Consider the following 22,327-nt stretch of genomic DNA (forward strand, 5'->3'; position numbering starts at 1 on the left):
AAAAGAGAGACTTGTTTAGAAAGATGTGGAGAACCTGGATTGATGTCTGGTCCCTCTCAGTCCCGAGAATGAACACACTCCCAAACAAAGAACACAAACAACAGCCTTCCCCCCCCAAGATTTGAAAGTATCTTGTCCCCTTATTGGTCCTTTAGGTCAGATGCCAGCCAGGTTACCTGAGCTTCTTAACCCTTTACAGGGAAAAGGATTTTGGAGTCTCTGGCCAGGAGGGGTTTTATAGTACTGTACACAGGACAGCTGTTACCCTTCCCTTTATAGTTATGACAAGATGAAAGTCAAATGTAAATGGTTTCCCCTCATTCATACCTTCAGTTTGAAGTTTTGTAAAATAAATAAAGCTGTTTATTTTGCTACAGGCTTGCATTTTTATAAGATTATATGACTATGAATGTTTTTGTATCAGCTTCAAATTAACAACATTAAATATGTAAACAAAAGGATCTGTTACTTAGATAAGCAATGATGAGCTTAGCATGCAGAGATGCTGATCAAGTGAAGCATTTACTTGTGAGATGGATTGGCTAAGACCATGGGGGAACAATAAAGTATGTACAACATGCCTGTCTAAAAGAGAAATAAACAGTAGGCAGATGCAAAATAAAGCTGTCTGTGCCCATTTTTATTTCAGTTTGATGTGGGTTGTGCATTTCATTATCGCGCCCTCCATGACTTTCTTTGGAAACTGTAACAATGCTTGAATTGAGATGCTCTGGACCATATGACATACCAACATTTCTTGGTAGCATTCCACCTGACAGCCATACTAGACTCTCTTACCTCTCTGTAAATCTTAGGACATCTGTGCCAGATTGCAGAAAGGAACAAGGAACAAGAGAGAGCCAGGAAATCAAGTGTTCTGAGGAGAAAAACCTGCAAAACCGAACCCTCCTCAAAGCAGAGCCCCTGCTCTGGAACTCCTTTCCTCTGCAATCCCTCTGAGCCAATGTCTGGTTACTTTTAAAATATGGTTCACGATACTCCTTTATTTGGCTTTTTCCAAATAATGATGTTTTACTTAGGGTCCTTCATTGTTTGGTGGCTGGGGAGGGGCTTAGGGGAGAGTCAGTTTCTGTCTCTTTAAGGACCGGGTGAAAGGGTGTGTTTTATTTTATTTTGTGGTGGCACCTGGGTGACATGATGGTAGGTACCTAAGATAACCCACATTCTAAATAGGTAAAGGCAGGTTTCTACATTTCAAAAACGGGCAGTTATGTTTTTGAGGTGAAAAAGAACATGATTTTTAATCTGGGTTTTCTATGGCAGGCAAAGTCAAAGGCCAGATCCTCATGTCACCAGGGTTTGAATCCCCTTCCTCTTGTTTAAAGGAGGTTTGTCTAATGAAGTTTTGATCCAGATACACGAACAAAACAAAGACAAAGGTGCTCAAAAACACACAAGTAGTTTAATGTCCCATAATGAAGAAACAGTAACTTACATAAGATATAGAGAAAAAGGAAGCAGCACTTTTAAGTTCTTATGTAAGTTTATAATACAGAGAGCTGTTAGCAAGACTAGTGGAAACAGGAGCTAGAAATGCTGCACCATCTGTTTCCTATCAAAACCAATAAGAATATAAGAATGGCCCTACTGGGTCAGACCAAACGTCCAGCTAGCCAAGTATCCTGTCTTCTGACAGTGGCCAATGACAGGTGCCCCAGAGGGAATTAACAGAACAGGTAATCATCAAGTGATCCATCCCCTGTCGCTCATTTTATCAATAATGATAAAATTGCTTCCAATAGACAATAGAAAACAAATATTAGAACATCATAAAGTTCATAACATGAGACATCTCTGTAAGACTTAGAGTAGGAGGGACCCTCATTAGTCCTTGGTTTCTGGCCGCAAACCCATTCCTTTTGTCATAGTCATGTACTTGTAAGCCAATTCTGAGGTGGACATAGCTTCATTTCAGACCCAAAGGTCTACAAAGTGCTTTTTGATCTCAGATGAAATTATGCTTTCCCTTGCAGCGCATCTTGCAAGAACTGGCTTCATAATGGAATTGGTTGAAAATTTCATGAACATTTTAAACATTTTTAGAAAAACAAATTAGCAAATACTCACCAGCAACCACACACCACACAACAAAAACACTAACCCAGGAACCTATCCTTGCAACAAAGCCTGTTGCCAACTCTGTCCACATATCTACTCAGGGGACACCATCATAGGACCTAATCACATCAGCCACACTATCAGAGGCTCGTTCACCTGCACATCTATCAATGTGATGTATGCCATTGTGTGCCAGCAATGCCCCTCTGCCATGTACATTGGCCAAACCAGACAGTCTCTACATAAAAGAATTATACCATTCAAAAACCAGTTGGAGAACACTTCAACCTCCCTGGTCTCTTGATTACAAACCTAAAAGTCGTAATATTACAACAACAAAACTTCAAAAACAGACTCTAACAAGAGACTGCTGAACTGGAATTAATTTGCAAATTGGACATCATTAAATTAGGCTTGAATAAAGACTGGGAGTGGATGGGTCAGTACACAAAGTAAAACTATTTCTCCATGTTTATTTTCCCCCCCTACGGTTCCTCATACCTTCTTGTCAACTGGAAATGAGCCATTTTGATTACCACTACAAAAAGTTTTTTTTCTCTCTTGCTGGTAATAGCTCACCTTAACTGATCACTCTCGTTATAATGTGTATGATAACACCCATTGTTTCATATTCTCTGTGTACGTGCATATGTATATCTTCCTCCTGTATTTTCCACTGCATGCATCCAATGAAGTGGATTTTAGCCCATGAAAGCTTATGCTCAAATAAACTTGTTAGTCTCTAAGGTGCCACAAGTACTCCCGTTCTTTTTTCAAAATAAATTGTAATTCAAAATATTTTAACCAGGTTGACTTCATGGTTAAAGCTCATTTGCCCTTAATGTGGGAATTCAAGTTATTTGTTGAGTATCAATAACATAGTGTATCTCACTCCCCCTCCCACCCTATCCCCAGTGTATGTTACACCACTTATTCTTTGAGTGAAGAATGCTTTTTCTGATAATTTAATTTGAAAGTGGTCCCTTTAAGAAATCAGCACTGTTTGTGGCTGAAATCAGTAAGTCTATTGTTGTTCTCTCTCTTAAGCCATATGATAGTCCTCTTAGTTTGTGACAGTGCGGAGGCAACTTCCTGCTTAGCTTTCCTGCTGTTGTAAAAAAGGGGTAGTGAAACAGTCTGAAGCTGGCCTCGATGAACTCATTGGCAGTCAGACAGGAAACAGGCAAAACCTTACACTCCATAGCTGTTTTGTTTATCAGCATTTCTTTAGAATTCAGCAGCTTATCCAATGCCTCCCATTATTCAGAGCTCCTTAAGGATTTTCCTTCCCTCTTGAGTTTATGTTGAGCTGTTATATCAGACAGCTTGTCTAATAGAACTGTGTGGAGGATGGAAGGTCCATTTTGCAAAGAATTTTGAGATTTCAAAAACTGGCTTTTTTCTAAACTGGACCCATCCCTCCCTCCCCCCAACACCACATTGTGAAATTCTCTGCAAAGTAGTCAGATCAATTGAAACATTTCATTTTTATTCATACTTTTGTTTATTATTTTGTATTATAAGATATATTCATAATGTATCATACAAAACAGAAACGATTTTAAATGAAGTCATTTTGAAATAATTGAAATGTTTCATTATGAAAATGTTATAATGGGACATTCTTCTGAAACAGAATTCCAGCTAAGTTGACCTGATTTCTCAAAGCATTTAAATGTTGATGGAATATGGTTCAAAGTTTCTCCAACCAGCTCTATTCTCTAATTCTTACATTTGGACCTCTCCATTTCATTATTGCTGCATTGGTAAATCTGATTTTGGATTTTATGAGCACATAAGCACACAGCTACCTACCCACCTTTAATTCAAGTTACCGCTTCTCTCAGCCTACCTGGTATATGAGGAAGTATAACTATGTAGATTAATTGTTGAGTCACAACTCTTCTAGCATATGTACAGATCCATAATGTCCTGATTAGGTGTGTCACCATTGATTGCTAGGGTTCAATACAACTTTCCCTTCACAGAAGTGTGTCCTCATTGATAGATGTGATGCCTTCACTCTCTAACTAGCTGAATGCCTTTTGTCTTTTAAATCATATTTTTCAAACAGTGCAATCCGTAATTGTGAGAACTAACTTGCAAAAAAATATAAAATCATGCAAGCTATTTCCCCTCTTCATCTTCCCCACCCCTGCCTTCCTCATTTCATGCTGGAAGAAATGTTAAACCTACTGTGTAAGTTTACTCTTGGCTTACACAATTTAAACCAGGTAGCAGGTCAGGTGGTGGAAAGTCAGCTTTGTGGAGTTTGTGGTGACGTAGGACAGCATGTGGGGTGAAACTTTCAAAAGTACCTAGAAGCCTTAGTCTCTTTTTCAGAAGGAGGCTTTCTCTGGCAAATGGAGAATAAACTAAGATAAAGGCCAGCTGTAATGTTAGTGTTAGAGCCTTAGCTATTTCCAAATGTTTTGACATTCAGGATTTTGGTCTACAATATTTTAAATTCCTAATGCTTCAATGGCAGCTTGGTCCAGGGGATAGGGTACATGATGGCACAGCCCTGACAACTTGCCTTCTCTGCTAAAAAAAGGTGTATTTTTTAACTCAAGGAAACTAATGTACACGAGCTATCCTGAGGTAAAAACACAGGGAAGAATAGGCATATTTGTTTTGCTGTGAGGTAAACTATGCAAGGTCAACCCCAGGCAGATGTATCGTGCTGACACGGCCTAGTTTATTTCATGATACAACTAAAGTGCCTCGTCTTCACTGTGTTTTTTTTTTAATCTCAGGATAGCTCGTGTACATTAGTTTCCTTGAGATAAAATAGATATATTTTTAAAGTAACGACAAGGCCTGGGAGTCAGAAGGCCTGTTTTCTGTTCTCTGCTCCACTGCTGGCTTTCTAAGTATGTTTTTGAGAGTTAAAGTTCATTTTTGAAGGAAAGGGAACAGCTTTGCTCTTTTATTCTGTTTGCTCCCTGATACCTTCACTAGAGAGTTGATTGACCTGACAGTCCAACAATTGATTCATCTGTGAAACTAACGTAAGTCCAGAAAAACAGTATTGATCTGTCACTACTTTACCGCCTGCATTTCTATGGAAGGAAACTTTGTTCTTAGGAGCGAAGTTTACACTGTGAATTTGAGTTATTTTTAAAAGCCACATGTGACAGGATATTTCCTTATTTAGAGCCCAGAGCTTTCCCCTGATCTGTCAGCCTTTTGAAACTGAGGAAGACCTGCCATCTAGCTTGTTTGAGAAGGATTTTATTGACAGCAACAAATTGCAACGCATCTCTTGGTGGAAAGGAGTTAAACATTTGTGATGACTCTCTCCATGTTGCTGGTTTTTATCTCTCTCATTCACAGTGCTTTGCAGCTACTGGGTAAGTCATTGTTTTGTCTCCAGTATCAGAGTGGATATGAAAGTGCTTCTCCTTCTTATGCTTTTCCTTTGAAACTCTGGTTCAGTCTGTTTATTTTGCATTTATTATTAATCCTAATCTGAGTGATTTAAAGAAATGGGCTAGAGAGGCTTATCCAGATGTGTTGGATCCTTCTCAGAAGAAGGTAAATATTTACGGAAGCAGCCAGGTCCGGGCCTAGCAGGGGAGCAGAAGTAACAGCAGAGGCAGACATACTCAGGTACAATCTTGATTTCTGTAGGATCTGATTTAATCAGCAATATAGATCTATATAAAAGAATAAAATGTATTGGATGTGTACCTTCTTCCACTTTAGATGAGCTTGTAAAAGAAAAGATGTGACTTGCAAATAAATAATTGGATGTTAAAGTGGGGGTATATGGCTGTTAGAAATATATAAGCTTGTGTGTAAGAATGTAGCAAAGATATAGGCAGAAACTGGTTGTGGGCATTGGCACAGGGCAGAGTTAAGGTTGGATGTGCATATTTAACTCTGAATAACAACTTTTGGGCCAAATCATGATTGGCCCTGCATTCATAGAATATCAGGATTGGAAGGCACCTCAGGAGGTCATCTAGTCCAACCCCCTGCTCAAAGCCGGACCAATCCCCAACTAAATCATCCCAGACAGGGCTTTGTCAAGCCTGACCTTAAAAAAATCTAAGGAAGGAGATTCCACCACCTCCCTAGGTAATCCATTCCAGTGCTTCACCACCCTCCTAGTGAAAAACTTTTTCCTAATATCCAACCTAAACCTCCCCCACTGCAACTTGAGACCATTGCTCCTTGTTCTGTCATCTGCTACCACTGAGAACAGTCTAGATCCATCCTCTTTGGAACCCCCTTTTAGGTAGTTGAAAGCAGCTATCACATCCCCCCTCATTCTTTTCCTCTGCAAACTAAACAATCCCAGTTCCCTCAGCCTCTCCTCATAAGTCATGTGCTCCAGACCCCTAATCATTTTTGTTACCCTCCGCTGGACTCTTTCCAATTTTCCCACATCCTTCTTGTAGTGTGGGGCCCAAAACTAGACACAGTACTCCAGATGAGGCCTCACCAATGTTGAATAGAGGAGAATGATCACGTCCCTTCGATCTGCTGGCAATGCCCCTACTTATACAGCCCAAAATGTCGTTAGCCTTCTTGGAAACAAGGGCGCACTGTTGACTCATATCCAGCTTCTCATCCACTGTGACCCCTAGGTCCTTTTCTGCAGAACTGCTGCCTAGCCATTCGGTCCCTAGTCTGTAGAAGTGCATGGGATACTTCCATCCTAAGTGCAAAACTTTGCACTTGTCCTTGTTGAATCTCATCAGATTTCTTTTGGCTCAATCCTCTAATTTGTCTAGGTCTCTCTGTATCCGATCCCTACCATCCAGTGTATCTACCACGCCTCCCAGTTTAGTGTCATCTGCAAACTTGCTGAGAGTGCAGTCCACATCATCCTCCAGATCATCAATGAAGATATTGAACAAAACTGGCCCCAGGGCCAACCCTTGGCCAATCTGCTTGATACTGGCTGCCAACTAGACATGGAGCCATTGATCACTACCCGTTAAGCCCAATGATCTAGCCAGCTTTCTATCCACAGCAAGAATACTGTGGGAGACTGTATCAAAAGCTTTGCTAAAGTCAAGGAATAACATGTCCACTGCTTTCCCCTCATCCACAGACCCAATAATCTCATCATAGAAGGCAATTAGGTTAGTCAGGCTTGACTTGCCCTTGACGAATCCGTGCTGACTGTTCCTGATCACTTTCCTCTCCTTTAAGTGCTTCAGAATTGATTCCTTGAGGACCTGCTCTATGATTTTTCCAGGGACTGAGGTCAGGCTGACTGGCCTGTGGTTCCCCAGATCCTCCTCCTTCCCTTTTTTAAAGATGGGCACTACATTAGCTTTTTTCCAGTCAGCCAGGACCTCCCCCGATCGCCATGAGTTTTCAAAGACAATGGCCGATGGCTCTGCAATCACATCCACCGACTCCTTTAGCACCCTTCGATACAGCACATCCGGCCCCATGGACTTGTGCTCATCCAGCTTTTCTAAATAGTCCTGAACCACTTCTTTCTCCACAGAGGGCTGCTCACCTCCTCCCCATCCTGTGCTGCCCAGTGCAGCAGTCTGGGAGCTGACCTTGTTCATGAAGACAGAGGCAAAAAAAGCGTTGAGTACATTAGCTTTTTCCACATTCTCGGTCACTAGGTTGCCTCCCTCATTCAGTAAGGGGTCCACACTTTCCTTGACTTTCTTCTTGTTGCTAACATACCTGAAGAAACCCTTCTTGTTACTCTTAACATCTCTTGATAGCTGCAACTCCAAGTATGATTTGGCCTTCCTGATTTCACTCCTGCATGCCTGAGCAATATTTTTATACTCCTCTCTGGTTATTTGTCCAATCTTCCACTTCCTATAAGCTTCTTTTTTGTGTTTAAGATCAGCAAGGATTTCACTGTTAAGCCAAGCTGGTCGCCTGCCATATTTACTATTCTTTCTATTCATCGGGATGGTTTGTTCCTGCACCTCAATAAGGATTCTTTAAAATACAGCCAGCTCTCCTGGACTCTTTTCCCCTCATGTTAATCTCCCAGGGGATCCTGCCCATCAGTTCCCTTAGGTCAAAGTCTGCTTTTCTGTAGTCCAGGGTCTGTATTCTGCTGCTCTCCTTTCTTCCTTGTGTCAGGATCCTGAACTCGACCATCTCATGGTTACTGCCTCCCAGGTTCCCATTCACTTTTGCTTCCCCTACTAATTCTTCCCTGTTAGTGAGCAGCAGGTCAAGAAGAGCTCTGCCCCTAGTTGGTTCCTCCAGCACTTGCACCAGGAAATTGTCTCCTACACTTTCCAAAAACTTCCTGGATTGTCTGTGCACCGCTGTATTGCTCTCCCAGCAGATATCAGGGTGATTGAAGTCTCCCATGAGAACCAGGGCCTGTGATCTAGTAACTTCTGTTAGTTGCCAGAAGAAAGCCTTGTCCACCTCATTCCCCTGGTCTGGTGGTCTACAGCAGACTCCCACCACGACATCACCCTTGTTGCTCACACTTTAAACTTAATCCAGAGACTCTCAGGTTTTTCTGCAGTTTCATACCGGAGCTCTGAGCAGTCGTACTGCTCTCTTGCATACAGTCAGCGCCGGCTCCAGGGTTTTGGCCGCCCCAAGCAGCCAAACAAAACAAAAAAAAAGCCGCAATTGCGATCTGCGGTGCCAATTCGGCGTCCTTCGCTCCGAGCAGGAGTGAGGGACTGTCCGTCGAATTGCCGCTGAATACCTGGACGTGCCGCCCCTCCGGAGCGGCCACCCCAAGCACCTACTTGGTAAGCGGGTGCCTGGAGCCGGCCCTGCATACAGTGCAACTCCCCTACCTTTTCTGCCCTGCCTGTCCTTCCTGAACAGTTTATATCCATCCATGACAGTACTCCAGTCATGTGAGTTATCCCACCAAGTCTCTGTTATTCCAATCACATCATAATTCCTTGACTGTGCCAGGACTTCCAATTCTCCCTGCTTGTTTTCCAGGCTTCTTGCATTTGTGTATAGGCACTTTAAGATAACTCACTGATCGTCCTGCTTTCTCAGTATGAGGCAGGAGTCCTCCCCCCTTATGCTCTCCTGCTCGTGCTTCCTCCCAGTATCCCACTTCCCTCAGGGCTTTGGTCTCCTTTTCCCGGTGAACCTAGTTTAAAGCTCCCCTCCCTAGGTTAGCCAGCCTGCTTGCGAAGATGCTCTTCCCTCTCTTCGTTAGGTGGAGCCTGTCTCTGGCTAGCACTCCTTCTTCTTGGAACACCATCACATGGAATTGTGGGCAATAGACTTGTTTAAAATCATTCATCAGAGGTAGGGCTGAAAGGGGCCAAAGCCAATTATACATCTAAAAGAGGTTATTTTTATTTTAAAATTCCATAAAGGTATATTCAGTATATTCATTTGATTTAGAAAAGTTAATGTAACAAGACACAGTTAACATCTATACAGGTGATTGAGGCAATTGACCCCCTCAATCCCCCCATCATTAATTTTTTGTTTTGTTTTAGCCATTTAAAAACAATTTGACCTCTTAGCCTCCACTGAGAAGAATAAAGTAAGAGGCCCCTGGTACTGACCACACAGGAATACACAATGACAACAAATAAACGAGAAAAAGGCTTCCTCAGCTGATGCTCAGGCTCTTGGCAGCCTTGTCACTCATTCTCAGAGTTCAGATGGATCCTCCTCAGCTGGGCTCTGGGTAATATGCCTTGTCACACAGGGGCTCCTGTGGCACCCGCTCTGCCAGGCCAAGCAGCCTCTCTGCCTCTTCTGTTAATGAATTCCCCCTGTTGGAGCTGGGAAGGGAAGGAACAGCCAGCAGGAGCAGGTGGTGGCAACATGTGAGGTGGCTCAGAACTGTTCCCAGGCTCCTCCAGCAAGAATTCCCCCCACCGAGCAACCATAGCCCTCCAGTAACACCTTAGCTACCCTCCCAGGTAGCACACACTCACCCCAAAACCCCAACACCCAGCTGTCACCCAACAGCACTCTGTTTACACCCAAAGAACACCCAGGTACCCCAGTCTCCTATCTAACACTATATCCTGCCCCTGTGTCCTATTCCTGCCATAGCTTGGAGCAGAGTGTGTTGACCATAAGATGAGATTTATGGTTATATGCAAATTATTTACAAATATAAAAATTAGCTCATAAAATAATTTGTATAAAATGCTACACACGAGTCCTTCAACACTTGAGTAAGCCCCAGAGCTAGACGGCTTAGGGAGCTGGAACATAGCTACTTCTATAGAGGAAATGCCAGTTCTAGCCTTCCCTATTTATGTTAATTGTAATGTTGCTTAACCATGCTTTCACATTCTGTGTTTCAGTGTTGTAGTTGGAATTAGCCTATCATCTGATTGTATAAGTTATATTAGACTCTTACTGTAACTGCACTAATGAAAGGACATTGGATAACAAGCTATTATTTTTGTATGCAGTGTAGTTGTAACCATGTCAGTCCCAGGATATTAGCAAGACAAGCTGGATGAGGTAACATCTTTTATTGGACCCACTTCTGTTAGTGAGAGAGACAAGCTTTCAAGCCATACAGAGCTCTTCCTCAGGTCTGGGAAAGGTGCTCCCAGTGTCACAGCAAAATGCAAGGTGGAACAGATTGTTTAGCATAAGTAGCTAGCACATATTGTAAGGGACCATTCAAGGCAGAGTGACCCGTTAACATCTCTGCAATCATGGGACAAAAACAGAGGGTTAGTGGGTTACAGATTTTTGTAATAAGCCATAAATCCAGTGTCTCTGTTCAGTCTATGATTTTTAGTGTCTAGCAGAGTTATGAATTTAAGCTCCCAGACTCTTTTTTTGAAAGAGTTGTGCAGGTTTCCTTTGAGGATGAGGCCTGATAGGTAAGATATAGCATGATCATTTTGTGAAAAGTGTTCACCCACAGATGATAGGGTATCTTTATCTTTTATCATTTTCTTGTGTGAGTTCATTCAAGAGAGTAGTGATTGTATGGTTTCACCCACATAGTTATTATTGAGGCATTTAGTGCATCCAGAAAAGCTTCTTTCACCCACATAGTTGTTATTGGAGCATTTAGTGCAACCAGAAAAAACTTCTTGGAAGAAGTGTGTTTTCGGGACAAAGTTAAAGGAAAAAAGAAAGTTCCATTATAATTATTGCTTTGCTAAAATGTGGTATAATATAAATTGTTACATTTTTTTCTTTGCTTGATTGTCTCTTTGTGTTGTGTATGCACAAGTCACACCTGATTTTTTTCCCTTCCTACTTACTAGGCTCCTGAAAGTGGGACTTGAACCCACAATCACATGCCATGAGTAAAAGGCCCATTCTTGATTCAATAAAACAACACCTCACATCGGCTTATTGTTTTCCTCTCAACCTCTGTCCAACCCAAACACATTAATTAGTCTCATTTTGTCTTGCAGATAAAGAAATATTTTTAATATATAATAAAGACCTCAACCGCTGTGTTCAAGCTCAGAGTTCTAACTCCATCACAACTGCCACTTGCAACCAGGACACTGAGTCACAAAAATTCAGGTGGGTTTCTGATCACCAGCTTATGAGTGTAGCATTGAGGCTATGCTTGGGAGTGCCTTCAAAGAAAGACCAGGTGATGATCACTCTGTATCCTTGTAACAAGACAAGTGAACTCCAACACTGGGAATGCAGAAATGAAACCCTTCTTGCAATCCAAGGAGAAGATTTGTTTTTTAACTGTGGCAGCAGAGAAAAAGGAAATGTTATACTGCAGAAGGAATCAGGTGTGAGGAGTAAGTGGAAGGTCTATGGAACCACAGATGATTTGTGCTCTCGGGGCTATGAAGGTACAGTCTGAAAATTAATCTTTTTATTGTTCTGAACTAATTTATTTATGTATGTGTTAGAGTAATTTGATGTATATTCATCTGATTGTATAATCAGCCATGCTCAGTTCTCCGATGAGACTATGGCAGAGCATGACCCGGCTTCTACATCCCAACCCTGCAAACACACTCTTCACTTTACACATGAATCATACCATGATATGATTTATTCAGCACCAGGGAAGGAAAAAACTGTAACATTTGTTGTCTTATTTGTAAAACAAAAATGGATTTACATTATTTAATATTATTAAATGTAACTGTGTTAGTCTAGTCCGCTGCAGTATATGTGCTAGTAAAGTACATTGTAGTTACTGGATGAGAGGCACAAATTTATCTCTGCTTACTTCACATTTCAACTTTGATGGCCCATAAATATCAGAAAAGAAAATCAATTCTGTGTACAGTTCCTCCAAATGCTGTAAGTAACTTTAGAAGATGAAAAGTCCTTTTAAGAGTGAACTGAAAAGATATTTACTTAAAATATACAATTATTAAAAATGAAGCTATATGAGGAACACTTTTTTTCCATTCAAAGAAATGTATCTTAAAATGAATTTAGTGAAAATAACTAGGTGCTTCCACCAGCTCATAAGCGTGAGTTCTGAAAGTTCAATTTCCAGCTGCCACAGCTAACACTGAACAAATGTGTAAGTCACATAGTGTTTCCTTGGCTGTCTTATACTGCTCTGAGAGCAACAGTCGGCCATCAGTGATCATGCATGCAGTGGCCCTCCCACATGTGATACAGAAGATTAGAGAGTTGGGCACCTCAAGCTTCCTTATTTTTATTACTATTTCTATACTGACTTCTATCATTTTGTATCCCCAGATTTGTTTACATTGCTAGGAAATGCCAATGGGGCACCCTGTGTATTCCCTTTCAAGCTGAGTGGCAAATGGTATGCCGAGTGTACAGATGCTGCCAGGTCAGATGGCTGGCTCTGGTGTGGAACAACAGCAGACTTTGACACAGACCAATTGTACGGATTTTGCCCATTAAAATGTAAGTTCTGAATGTTGATTTAGAGTATATAATAGCACAATATTTAGGAAACAGAACAACACTGCTGAAATGTCACTGACAGTGTCATGTTCACAAGGCAAAAACTTGAACTGATTTATTTTGCATCATCCTCTACCTCCACCCTATAACATTTCTTACAGGGCAATAATGTGAAATCTAGTGCCAGCCATATAAAATGTTACCTGTGTGCATCTATAATTATAGAAAAAGAACTCTGCCTAATTGGGGACTGTTATCAACTGCAGAGTTTTGAGCAGTATCTCTAGGCAACTCTAAATTCTACTGTGGTCAGCATAAAACCACCAGTGAATCAGGCAGCCACTATCAGTTACCTCAGGGGCTACTTCCCTTACTGTCAGCTATGGATAGCAGCAGCATATTGCCTCTCCATCTTTGGCAGGCCCCCTATGTTGCAGTTGCAGGTAGGGTGACCAGATGTCCCGATTTTATAGGGACAGTCCTGATATTCAGGGCTTTGTCTTATATTGGTGCCTATTTCTCCCCGTCCTCTGTCCTGATTTTTCACACTTGCTATCTGGGTACCCTAGACATAGGAGCTTGCTATGCTATATGTATACCCCCTTGGGAGATGTCAGCAGTCTCCTGTGTGGTGAAAGGGAATGGAATGGGCCACAGAACCTGACCCAGCATGAGGAAGTGTTGTAGAATCAGGCCATTACAATCTTCCTGGAAAGCCGCATACTCAGTTGATAGCCATATGTAGGGTCAGGAAGGAATTTTCCCCACGTCAGATTGGCAGTGCCCTTGTTTTTTTTTCACCTTGCTTTGCAGCATATGGGTACAGGCCTCCAGCACTGGTGCAACTCGGTCCGTCGTATTCTCTGCCTGTAGCACATAGTAGTCTAGTCTCCTGTGGGTTGTAATACTTTGATTTGATTTCAGTTGTTGTGCTTAGTGTTCGGGTGCTGGGTGGTGTTGGTGGCCTGTAATTTACAGGAGGTCAGACTAGATGATCTAGTTGTCCCTTCTGACCTTAAACTCTATGACTCCGTGACCCTATTGAAATGGATACACACATGAGGTTAGAGAGAAGGTCACACTAGGAAGCTGAACCCTGAATTTACAGAAGATAATACAAATGCAATCTCAGCCTTAATATTGTGTCAATGTCATCATTTGCTTTTAATTTCCTTGCTTTTTCAGAATGAGAGAGAAAGTCAAAGACCAGATTCACCTGTTTCCTCTGACTGTTTTGTGCCACTCCTGTGATGCAAAGCACCTGTGAATCTGCCTTAACCAGCCAATGAACATCATAGTGCTGAATATGGCCATAAAACTAGAAACAAATAACTCCTTCCTGAGGGTGCAATGGCTGTTGAGTCAACTCTAATCCTTTCTTGACCTGCCTAACCCCACCTCCCAAATATGGCAGCATTGGAATGCACAGGAAGCCACCCAAGAGTTGTGCTTTGTCATGTATGAGACTGTAGATACTCTGGGCAGGAACCCCAAATTCTCACCTATTCTCTACTCCTTGTTGTGGAACCATGTTAAATCTATTATGACTGGGGCTGTGTAGTGCCATGGAGGAAGGAGCGGGATTTGCCCCATTGTATTTATTTCTTTGGAAGATTGTCACATTTGAGCTATGAAATTGAATATATCAGGTGAAATCTTGGCCCCATTGAAATCAGTGGCTCATCCCATTGACTTCAGTGTGGTCAGGATTTCATCCATGGAGCAAAATAACAGACTCCCGCTTTTAAAGAAAGGATTCTGTTTTCTCGGTTGGAACAGTGCGACTTTACAAGTATGCTCACAGTTAAATTTTATCATACATTTCATATGCATTAGTCAGAATAAATGTCAACATTGCATCCCACTTCTCTCATGCAGATAATGAAACGCACAGATTTTGGACTACAGACCCTTTGACAGGCACCCACTACCAGATAAACTTCCAATCAGCTCTAACATGGCACCAAGCACGGAAAAGCTGCCAGCAACAAAATGCAGAATTATTAAGTATCACAGAGATACACGAGCAAATGTATCTGAGAGGTGAATTATGAAAGCAATTCGGAGTGAAAACGAGTTATTTTTCTATGTTGGATCACTAACTTTTCAGTGGTTTAATCATCTATTGTAATTAATGAGATTTTGAATATTAGCAATATGTGCTAACTCATAGGAAAAAAACCTAACCATGGAAAGTGATGTTTTTGAAGTACTGGAAATTCAGCTGTTCCTCATGTAGAAATTCCAATACAGCATTCTGGGAATTTCCTTTCATATAAAGCACCTGACTGGATTAATCCTGTCAGCAGCTCTCATAAATATTGTGCACATAAATATAGGCTCTGTTTGAATAAAGGCTTTGAATGATTTTGCATCAAAACTTAGAATGAATTTAGTAATAAAAATATTATTTGCAGCACTTAATGCCTTTCATTGCCAAAGCTTATTGCAAACATTTTTGGAAACCCCTAAGATGACAACTATTAGCTTCTTCAAAATGTTGTGCCTGTAAAGTATTTTACAACAAATGTATGATGATGTATTTTAATTTCTTTGGGTTCTTTAGATTTGATTGACAGGATGAGATCTGCTCTGTGGATTGGACTTAACAGTCTGAATTTCAACTATGGATGGCAATGGAGTGGTGGCAGTCCTTTCAGATATTTAAACTGGGATCTAGGTAGGGGTAATTTTTAGAATGGTTTAAGGATGAAAATCTGCAGCTAGACTGTTGAATGGATCTCAGTTACAATTTTGTACTATCCCACAAATAAATATAGCATTTGTAATGGAAGCCTTATGAATAGATCATCATTGGAGCTGAGCTCCACTTTAAAGATCTGACAGTGGAGTTATGCTTTTAATATGTAATCTGAAACTAAAAAAAAAACAGAAATCATCATCTTAAGGAAACCAAGTTCATTAGAAAAGTAAGAGAAAATCGTATATCACAACTAAAATGCAATAAAATCCTACATAGCTTCTGTCTGGGTAACAGCTGGGTTGCATAAGGCATGTATTTAGAGGTAATGTTGAGTCAGTTAAGACATCTAACATTCTCTTTGTGCTCCTTAAACTTCACCATCTTCATCTGAGAACATCTCAAAGTGTCAGTTCTCGGTGGCAGTGAAAAGTTTAGTCTTTTTCAGAGTTTCTCCTCCTTATTTTTGGGACTTTCTTCTCGTTTTATATCCTAAAGAGTCTTTAACCATGTGAGTCCCTGTGCATTTACATTCTAGCCCTGAAGTAATCTCTACTGTCATCATAGTAACAATGAGGTGGCTCAAATTCAAAATTCCTGTTATGATCTCAGCTGCCTCACAAACCCCAAATTTATTCAATTTATTTTATTTGCTTCCTGAGCAAATATATTTGATTTTCTTTTCACCCTCACCAAATCTTAAAGTTCCTTTGGTGTTGGGGTATATGGCTACCTACCTTTCCTGACACCATGGTTGGGAGACAGCTCCAGACTAGTCAGGCCTGCCTCTATCTTCCCCACGACTCCAGGGTTTGTCTATTCCCTGCTGATCCCATCAAACTTCCTGCTTCACCCCATTGATTCAAGAGGTAGGGGAGCATTGTGCCTTGGCCTCCTACAGCCTTCACCCAGGTTGGTTCTGCATTCCCTTGACAATGGGTCATATAGGTCAGTAATAAAATTCTCTTGTGTCCAATAATTTTAGCAACTATGATTTTCCACTTATCTTCTTTTACTTTCTAAAAGATAAATAGAATTTATAAAAGAAATATGAATGTTTCCCCTAAATGCATACAATTTCTCTTTATTGTTAGTGTCTGATTATTCAAACACTGGGGTACATTCTTCATTCAATACACATGTATATAATTCCTAGCATGAGCTGGAATTATGCACAAGAATCAATAGGAGAATATGCAGGGCACAAAAATATTGGGCCAAATTGTGTCCTCAGATTTCATGAGAGTAAATGAGGGCAGAATTTATCTCATTAAGTTCACTATTAAGCAGTCATATCAGTATGACCTGACCCCAGTTGAATATTACATCAGATGTTATGTAATTCATATTTTATCATAAGTGTTTAAGGGGACATTGTCAAATAAAGAGCTATTTTTGAACACATTTCATTAGCTACAGTATAAAAATAATAATACCAATGAAATGCTGACTCCATAATCTATATGGGAAAAGATACAAAACAAACATGAGGATTTGCACTGCCTATGAGGAATTTCACTGGCTTTGAATTCATTTTTTGAAGGAAATCCTTCTCTGGAACCTGAGAAAATCTGTGTAGTACTAAATCCTAGAAAAGGTGCTAAATGGGAAAACCGTGAATGTGATCAGAAAGTTGGCTATATTTGTAAAAGGGAAAACTCCACTTTGGATTCTTTCTCTCTTCCCTCAGGTAGGTCTGTCAATAAAAATTACAGTAAAAGCTTTTTATTTAAATTGTATGGATTTGGTCTGCAGAGATGTGCAACAGAAATACATTTTTATTTATATGAAATGACAAACTTGCTTCATCCAAGAGTAATTCTTTTTAAAAATCGCATATGTTCTGTTTTGCTGGTTGCACAGAACAAACCATTCTACCCATTTCCCTGTTTTAGAGACACTAGGAAGAATACCATTATTTAATTTATCTAAAGTAGGATGTCTAATCTTTGGCAACTTTTCTAGAACTCAAACCACACCTAAGTTTAAACAATCTTTTTTTTTTATTTATAAAAACAGAGATGACCATCCAAGCCATGGACATCCTGACATAATTTAACTTCACAAAGAAGTAAAATGGATTGTGCTTCCCCACATAAAGCCAATAGGAGTTCAGGATATTTAGCACCTGCTAGAATGTGTTCTGAACTTCCAAGAATGACTCCCCTTGACTTGAGAGGTCACTGGATCTGAGCCTTAGCAAGCAGCAGCGTGATCACTGGAAGCCCTATAAAGACTGCAGTATGGGCTCATATCACCTCCTGATAAAGTCAAATGGAATTGGTCCCTAGGTATTAGAACCTGTAATTGGCAAAGGGAAAGGTTTACTGCAGCACCACTTTTCTGAGAAAAGAAAGGCAGCTATCCTGTCTCTGACAAACTATTTAATGAGACCCTGTGATGTAGAAAGTAAACATATGCAGAGAGGTAATTGCTACTGTTGCGATAATATACAAAACATAATTAGATGCAATGCATTATGTGAAAATATTACATCTGGAATTATAAAACATCATTTTGTCCAAATTTGCACATTTTGCAATGTTGATGTTTTCAAACTGTGAAGTCCAGTTGGCATTGATCCCATTTTTTTCTGTCTTGGTTGAATGTGTTTATATTTTCTACCCCAAATTCTGTGTGTCATAGCAGATAGCTCTAATAGCCTTAGATATTTATATGCAGAATGAGAAAAAAAATACTTCCAGTATCTTAACTCTGCTTTTATTTTTAATTAATTGCATAATTAATTTCAAATTTAACCACACTTATTCCAGGCTCTAACTTGAATTGTTCTGAAATATTTTTATTTATTTTAGAGTTCTCTGCAGCTAGTGAATGCCCAGAGGGCTGGTTGCCATACACAGGTCACTGTTACATGATTCACAGGGAGCCCAAAGTGTGGAAAGAAGCCTTGGCTTCCTGTCGAAAGGAGGATGGTGATCTGGCCAGTATCCACAACATTGAAGAGCACAGCTTTATAGTGTCTCAGCTTGGGTACAGTGAGTATTTCCACTGGGCAGTAATGTGCACATGTGGATAATTTTAAAAATTAGAAATTTTGTAGCTTTTTAATGGTTTATATTTAATTTATATGGATATTTACAGGTAAGCACACACATAAATATACATAAACGATACCAGATGACTGATACTAACTTATCATCACTGTTAATTTACAACATACCTTTTGAAGGAAATCACAGCACCAGTTACTGCAGCATTGGGTAACTGCAGTGGTCACAAAAGGAGCAGCCGATACTGCTGCTAAGTAGAATGTTTTGCTTTCCTGGTGGTATTTCCTATCTCTTCTTGAATAAAGGAGGGAACACGAAATAGACATTAAGTAGACATCATTGTCAATTTATCTGGAATGGCTTTGTTATGCAACGTAACAATTTCAGTTCATCGTCGTAAAATCCTGCTCCTGAAGATTATTACAATGTAGATAAAAACATAGCCGAATGTATGTTCTTAGAGCCAACTGATGAGCTGTGGATTGGTTTGAATGACCTCAGGATTCAAATGTATTTTGAATGGAGTGATAAGATGCCTGTGATATACATAAAGTGGCTCCATGGAGAACCAACCACTACAAAAAGCAGACAAGAAGATTGTGTTGTTATGAAAGGACAGGTAAAATAATGCAATTATATCTATGCATTAACATAATATTTTCTTTGTTTTTTATTTTCAATTAGATGTCCAAAAACTGGAGAACTTGTTTTAGAATAATACCATATGATAATATCTCTAGTTGCTCAGCAAGTTTATGCTTTAAATTTTAGAGAAATTTAGATCAGTATTCAGATATGATAATGCATTCTCTAGCATACCCAGCAATCCTTGTAACTCTGCACCCCATGCTTCAGGCCAACTCAATTCAACTGCTGTAGCTTCTTTATAAATCAATTCATGAATTAGCTTCAGGGAAAAATAATAAGCATATTTATTTTTACTTTTAAAGGAATGTTACCAAAAAAAAAAAGAAAGAAAATAAGCAGTTGTGCAAAGAATTTTAGTTCCTCTTAACTGACAATCTTCTTCCCAAACTGCCTTCAGGATGGATACTGGGCAGACAGTGTTTGTGTTAAGAAATTTGGATACATTTGCAAAAAGAATCCATTGCAAGACACTCCTGGAACGGTGAAGCACATTGATCCTGGCTGCCGGAAGGTAAGGACAAAATAAATTACATTTAGATCAGACAAAATCACCCTTGAAATAGCTTGGTATTTTTGTATTTTTGACTAGGACATTGCTAGTTTATATTTGCTGCTGATTTTCAATCTGAAAAAAATGTGGTCCTTCATTTAAACTAAATTTGATTTGAATTCCTTCACACACACACACACACACACACACACACACACACACACACACACACACACACACACACACACCACATATATATATATAAGCTCTATTTTTTCTCAGTAACCTCTCTGAATGAGACATAAACTGGTATTGTAGCTTTGGGCATACATGATTCATGTTGGTGTACATATATTTCAGCACCGTGTAATTAGCTATTGGGTGGCACAGTGTGGGGGTTTCTGAATTGTGTGACATCACTTTCTCAATGGGTGCAGAATGATGCTGTGTTCTACCAGTGGGAATCTGAATTATTAGAAATGACTAAGCACTAGAACTATATTAATGAAACCTTTTTCAAACAATTTACTGTTTCCTGTTGTTCTTTTTCTTCTCTCTTTCCCCTCCTTTTGTTTTCCTTAATGTATCATAGAATCATAGGATTAGAAGGGACTGCAATGGTCATCTAGTCTAACCCCCTGCCAAGATGCAGGATTTGTTGTGTCTAAGCCATCCAAGACAGATGGCTCTCCAGCCTCTTTTTGAAAAGCTGTGATGAAGCTTCCACAACTTCCGAGGCAGTCTGTTCCATTGTCCTACTGTTCTTACAGTTAGGAAGTTTTTCCTGAGAGTTAATCTAAATCTGCTGTGCTATAACTTGAAGAACCCATTGCCTCTTGTCCTGATCTCTGTAGCAAAAGAGAACAACTTTTCTCCATCTTTTTTTATGGAAGACTTTCACGTATTTGAAGACCGCTGTCATGTTCCCCTCCTCTTTATCTCCTAAACATACCCAGTTATTTCAGCCTGTGCTCATAGGGTTTGCATTCCATCCCCTTGATCATCTTTATCACTCATTTCTGGCTCCTTTACAGTTTCTCTACATCCTTTCTATACATTGGTGACCAAAATGGGACACAGTATTGCTGGGGCCTAACCAGCATGGAATAGAGTGTACAATCACCTCCCATGACTTGCCTAAAATTGCATTTGCTTTTTTTACAACATTGCATTGGAGGTCGTGATCCACCACACCTCCCAGATCCTTCTGAGCTGTACTGCTGCCAAGCCAGTTTTCCCCCATTCTGTATGTTTGCATTTGGTTTTTCTTCCCTACATGTAGCAACTTACATTTCTTTGTTGAATTTCATTTTATTGTCTATAGTCCAGTTCTCCAATTTATCAAGATCCCTCTGAATTTTAGCTCTATCCTCCAAAGTATTGGTAACCCTCCCAGCTTTGTTTCATCTGAAAATCTGATCAGAGAGAGAACAGATCTCTGTGGAACCCAACTTGAGACCTCCCTTCAATCCGATTCATTCCATTAATAGTTACTCTTTGTTTGTGGTTGTTTAAACGATTATGTACCCACTTAATGACAGTTCTGTTGAGCCCACATTTCTCCTGCTTTCTTATTAGAAAGTTATGTTCAACTGTGTCAAAGGGCTTGATGAAGTCCAGATATGTTATGTCCACCACATACCCTGTCAAAGAAGGAAATCAAGCTGGGTTGGCATGATTTATTCTTAGTAAATCCATGCAGGCTGCTAGTGATCACCCCTTTCTCCTCCAGGTATTCACAAATTGAATATTTTATACAGTGCTCTAGTGGTTCTCTGGTATTGAAGTCAGCCTGACTGGTCTATAGGTTCTCAGCTCCTCCTTGTTAAAAATGAGCACTACGTTAGCCCTTCTCCAGTCTTCTGGGACCCCACCTGTCATCCATGAGAATGTAAATATTATTGCCAGTGGCTCCAAGATTCCTTCAGCAAATTTTTTCAGTACCTCAGGTAAATAGCATCCAGCCCTGCTGATTTGAAGTCATTGAAATTGATCAGAAGATTTCTGACGTGTTCTTTATTTATCCCGATCTGCATCCCTTCCCCTTTATTGTCTATTGTAGCTTCACTAGTCATCTGGGTACATGTTCTTTTTTGTGAGAAGACTGAAGAAATGGAGGCACTGGGCAGCTCTACCTTCCTATCATCTTCCGTTACCAGTTCACCTTCTCCTTTGAGCAGCAGACCCACACCACCCTGGATTTTTCTTTTTGTCTGACATATTTGAAGAACCTCTTCTTGTTGTCTCTAACATTTCTTGCAGCTGTAACTCATTCTTTGCCTTGGCTTTCCTGATTTTGTCCCTACACCCTTGCACTATTCCCATATATACTTCCTTGATGATGTGCCCCTCCTTCCATTTCCTGTATGTATCCCTTTGGGTTTTTCAATTTTTTCATTTTTTTTAAACCACTTGAACTAAATTGTGCCTTTTTGTCCGATGACTTTGGTGGTGTTTATGGGCCACTTCACCTTGAATGGTCCCTTAGAGTATGTGTTAACTACTTATGCTGAACTATCTGTTCAACCTTGTATTCGACTGTAGCACTCTGAGTACCTTTTCAAGCCCCGAGGAAGAGATCTGTGTGTAACCCTTCTGCCAGATGAAGCCAGCAGC

At 40.2% G+C, this 22,327-nt stretch overlaps 1 protein-coding gene across 2 annotated transcripts in view; it reads left to right on the top strand.

Annotated features, from left to right (window-relative positions):
• Positions 1–5,044: 5,044 nt before the first annotated feature.
• The window catches only part of LOC128832912 (macrophage mannose receptor 1-like), a 53,224-nt gene continuing 35,941 nt past the window's right edge, over positions 5,045–22,327 (top strand). The window contains exons 1-10 of one of the 2 annotated variants that reach the window (XM_054020617.1): positions 5,045–5,090; positions 5,237–5,432; positions 11,412–11,813; positions 12,685–12,858; positions 14,737–14,901; positions 15,425–15,538; positions 17,103–17,249; positions 18,376–18,558; positions 19,035–19,192; positions 19,619–19,732. In XM_054020617.1, the coding sequence (XP_053876592.1) occupies positions 5,372–5,432; positions 11,412–11,813; positions 12,685–12,858; positions 14,737–14,901; positions 15,425–15,538; positions 17,103–17,249; positions 18,376–18,558; positions 19,035–19,192; positions 19,619–19,732 (1,518 nt within the window). In that variant the 5' untranslated portion in view covers positions 5,045–5,090; positions 5,237–5,371. Of the gene's footprint in view, positions 5,091–5,196; positions 5,433–11,411; positions 11,814–12,684; positions 12,859–14,736; positions 14,902–15,424; positions 15,539–17,102; positions 17,250–18,375; positions 18,559–19,034; positions 19,193–19,618; positions 19,733–22,327 lie in introns of those variants that run through there. The other variant, XM_054020618.1, reaches the window with a different exon arrangement.

The sequence above is a fragment of the Malaclemys terrapin genome, chromosome 2 (genome assembly GCF_027887155.1).
Source record: "Malaclemys terrapin pileata isolate rMalTer1 chromosome 2, rMalTer1.hap1, whole genome shotgun sequence".
NCBI lineage: Eukaryota > Metazoa > Chordata > Testudines > Emydidae > Malaclemys > Malaclemys terrapin.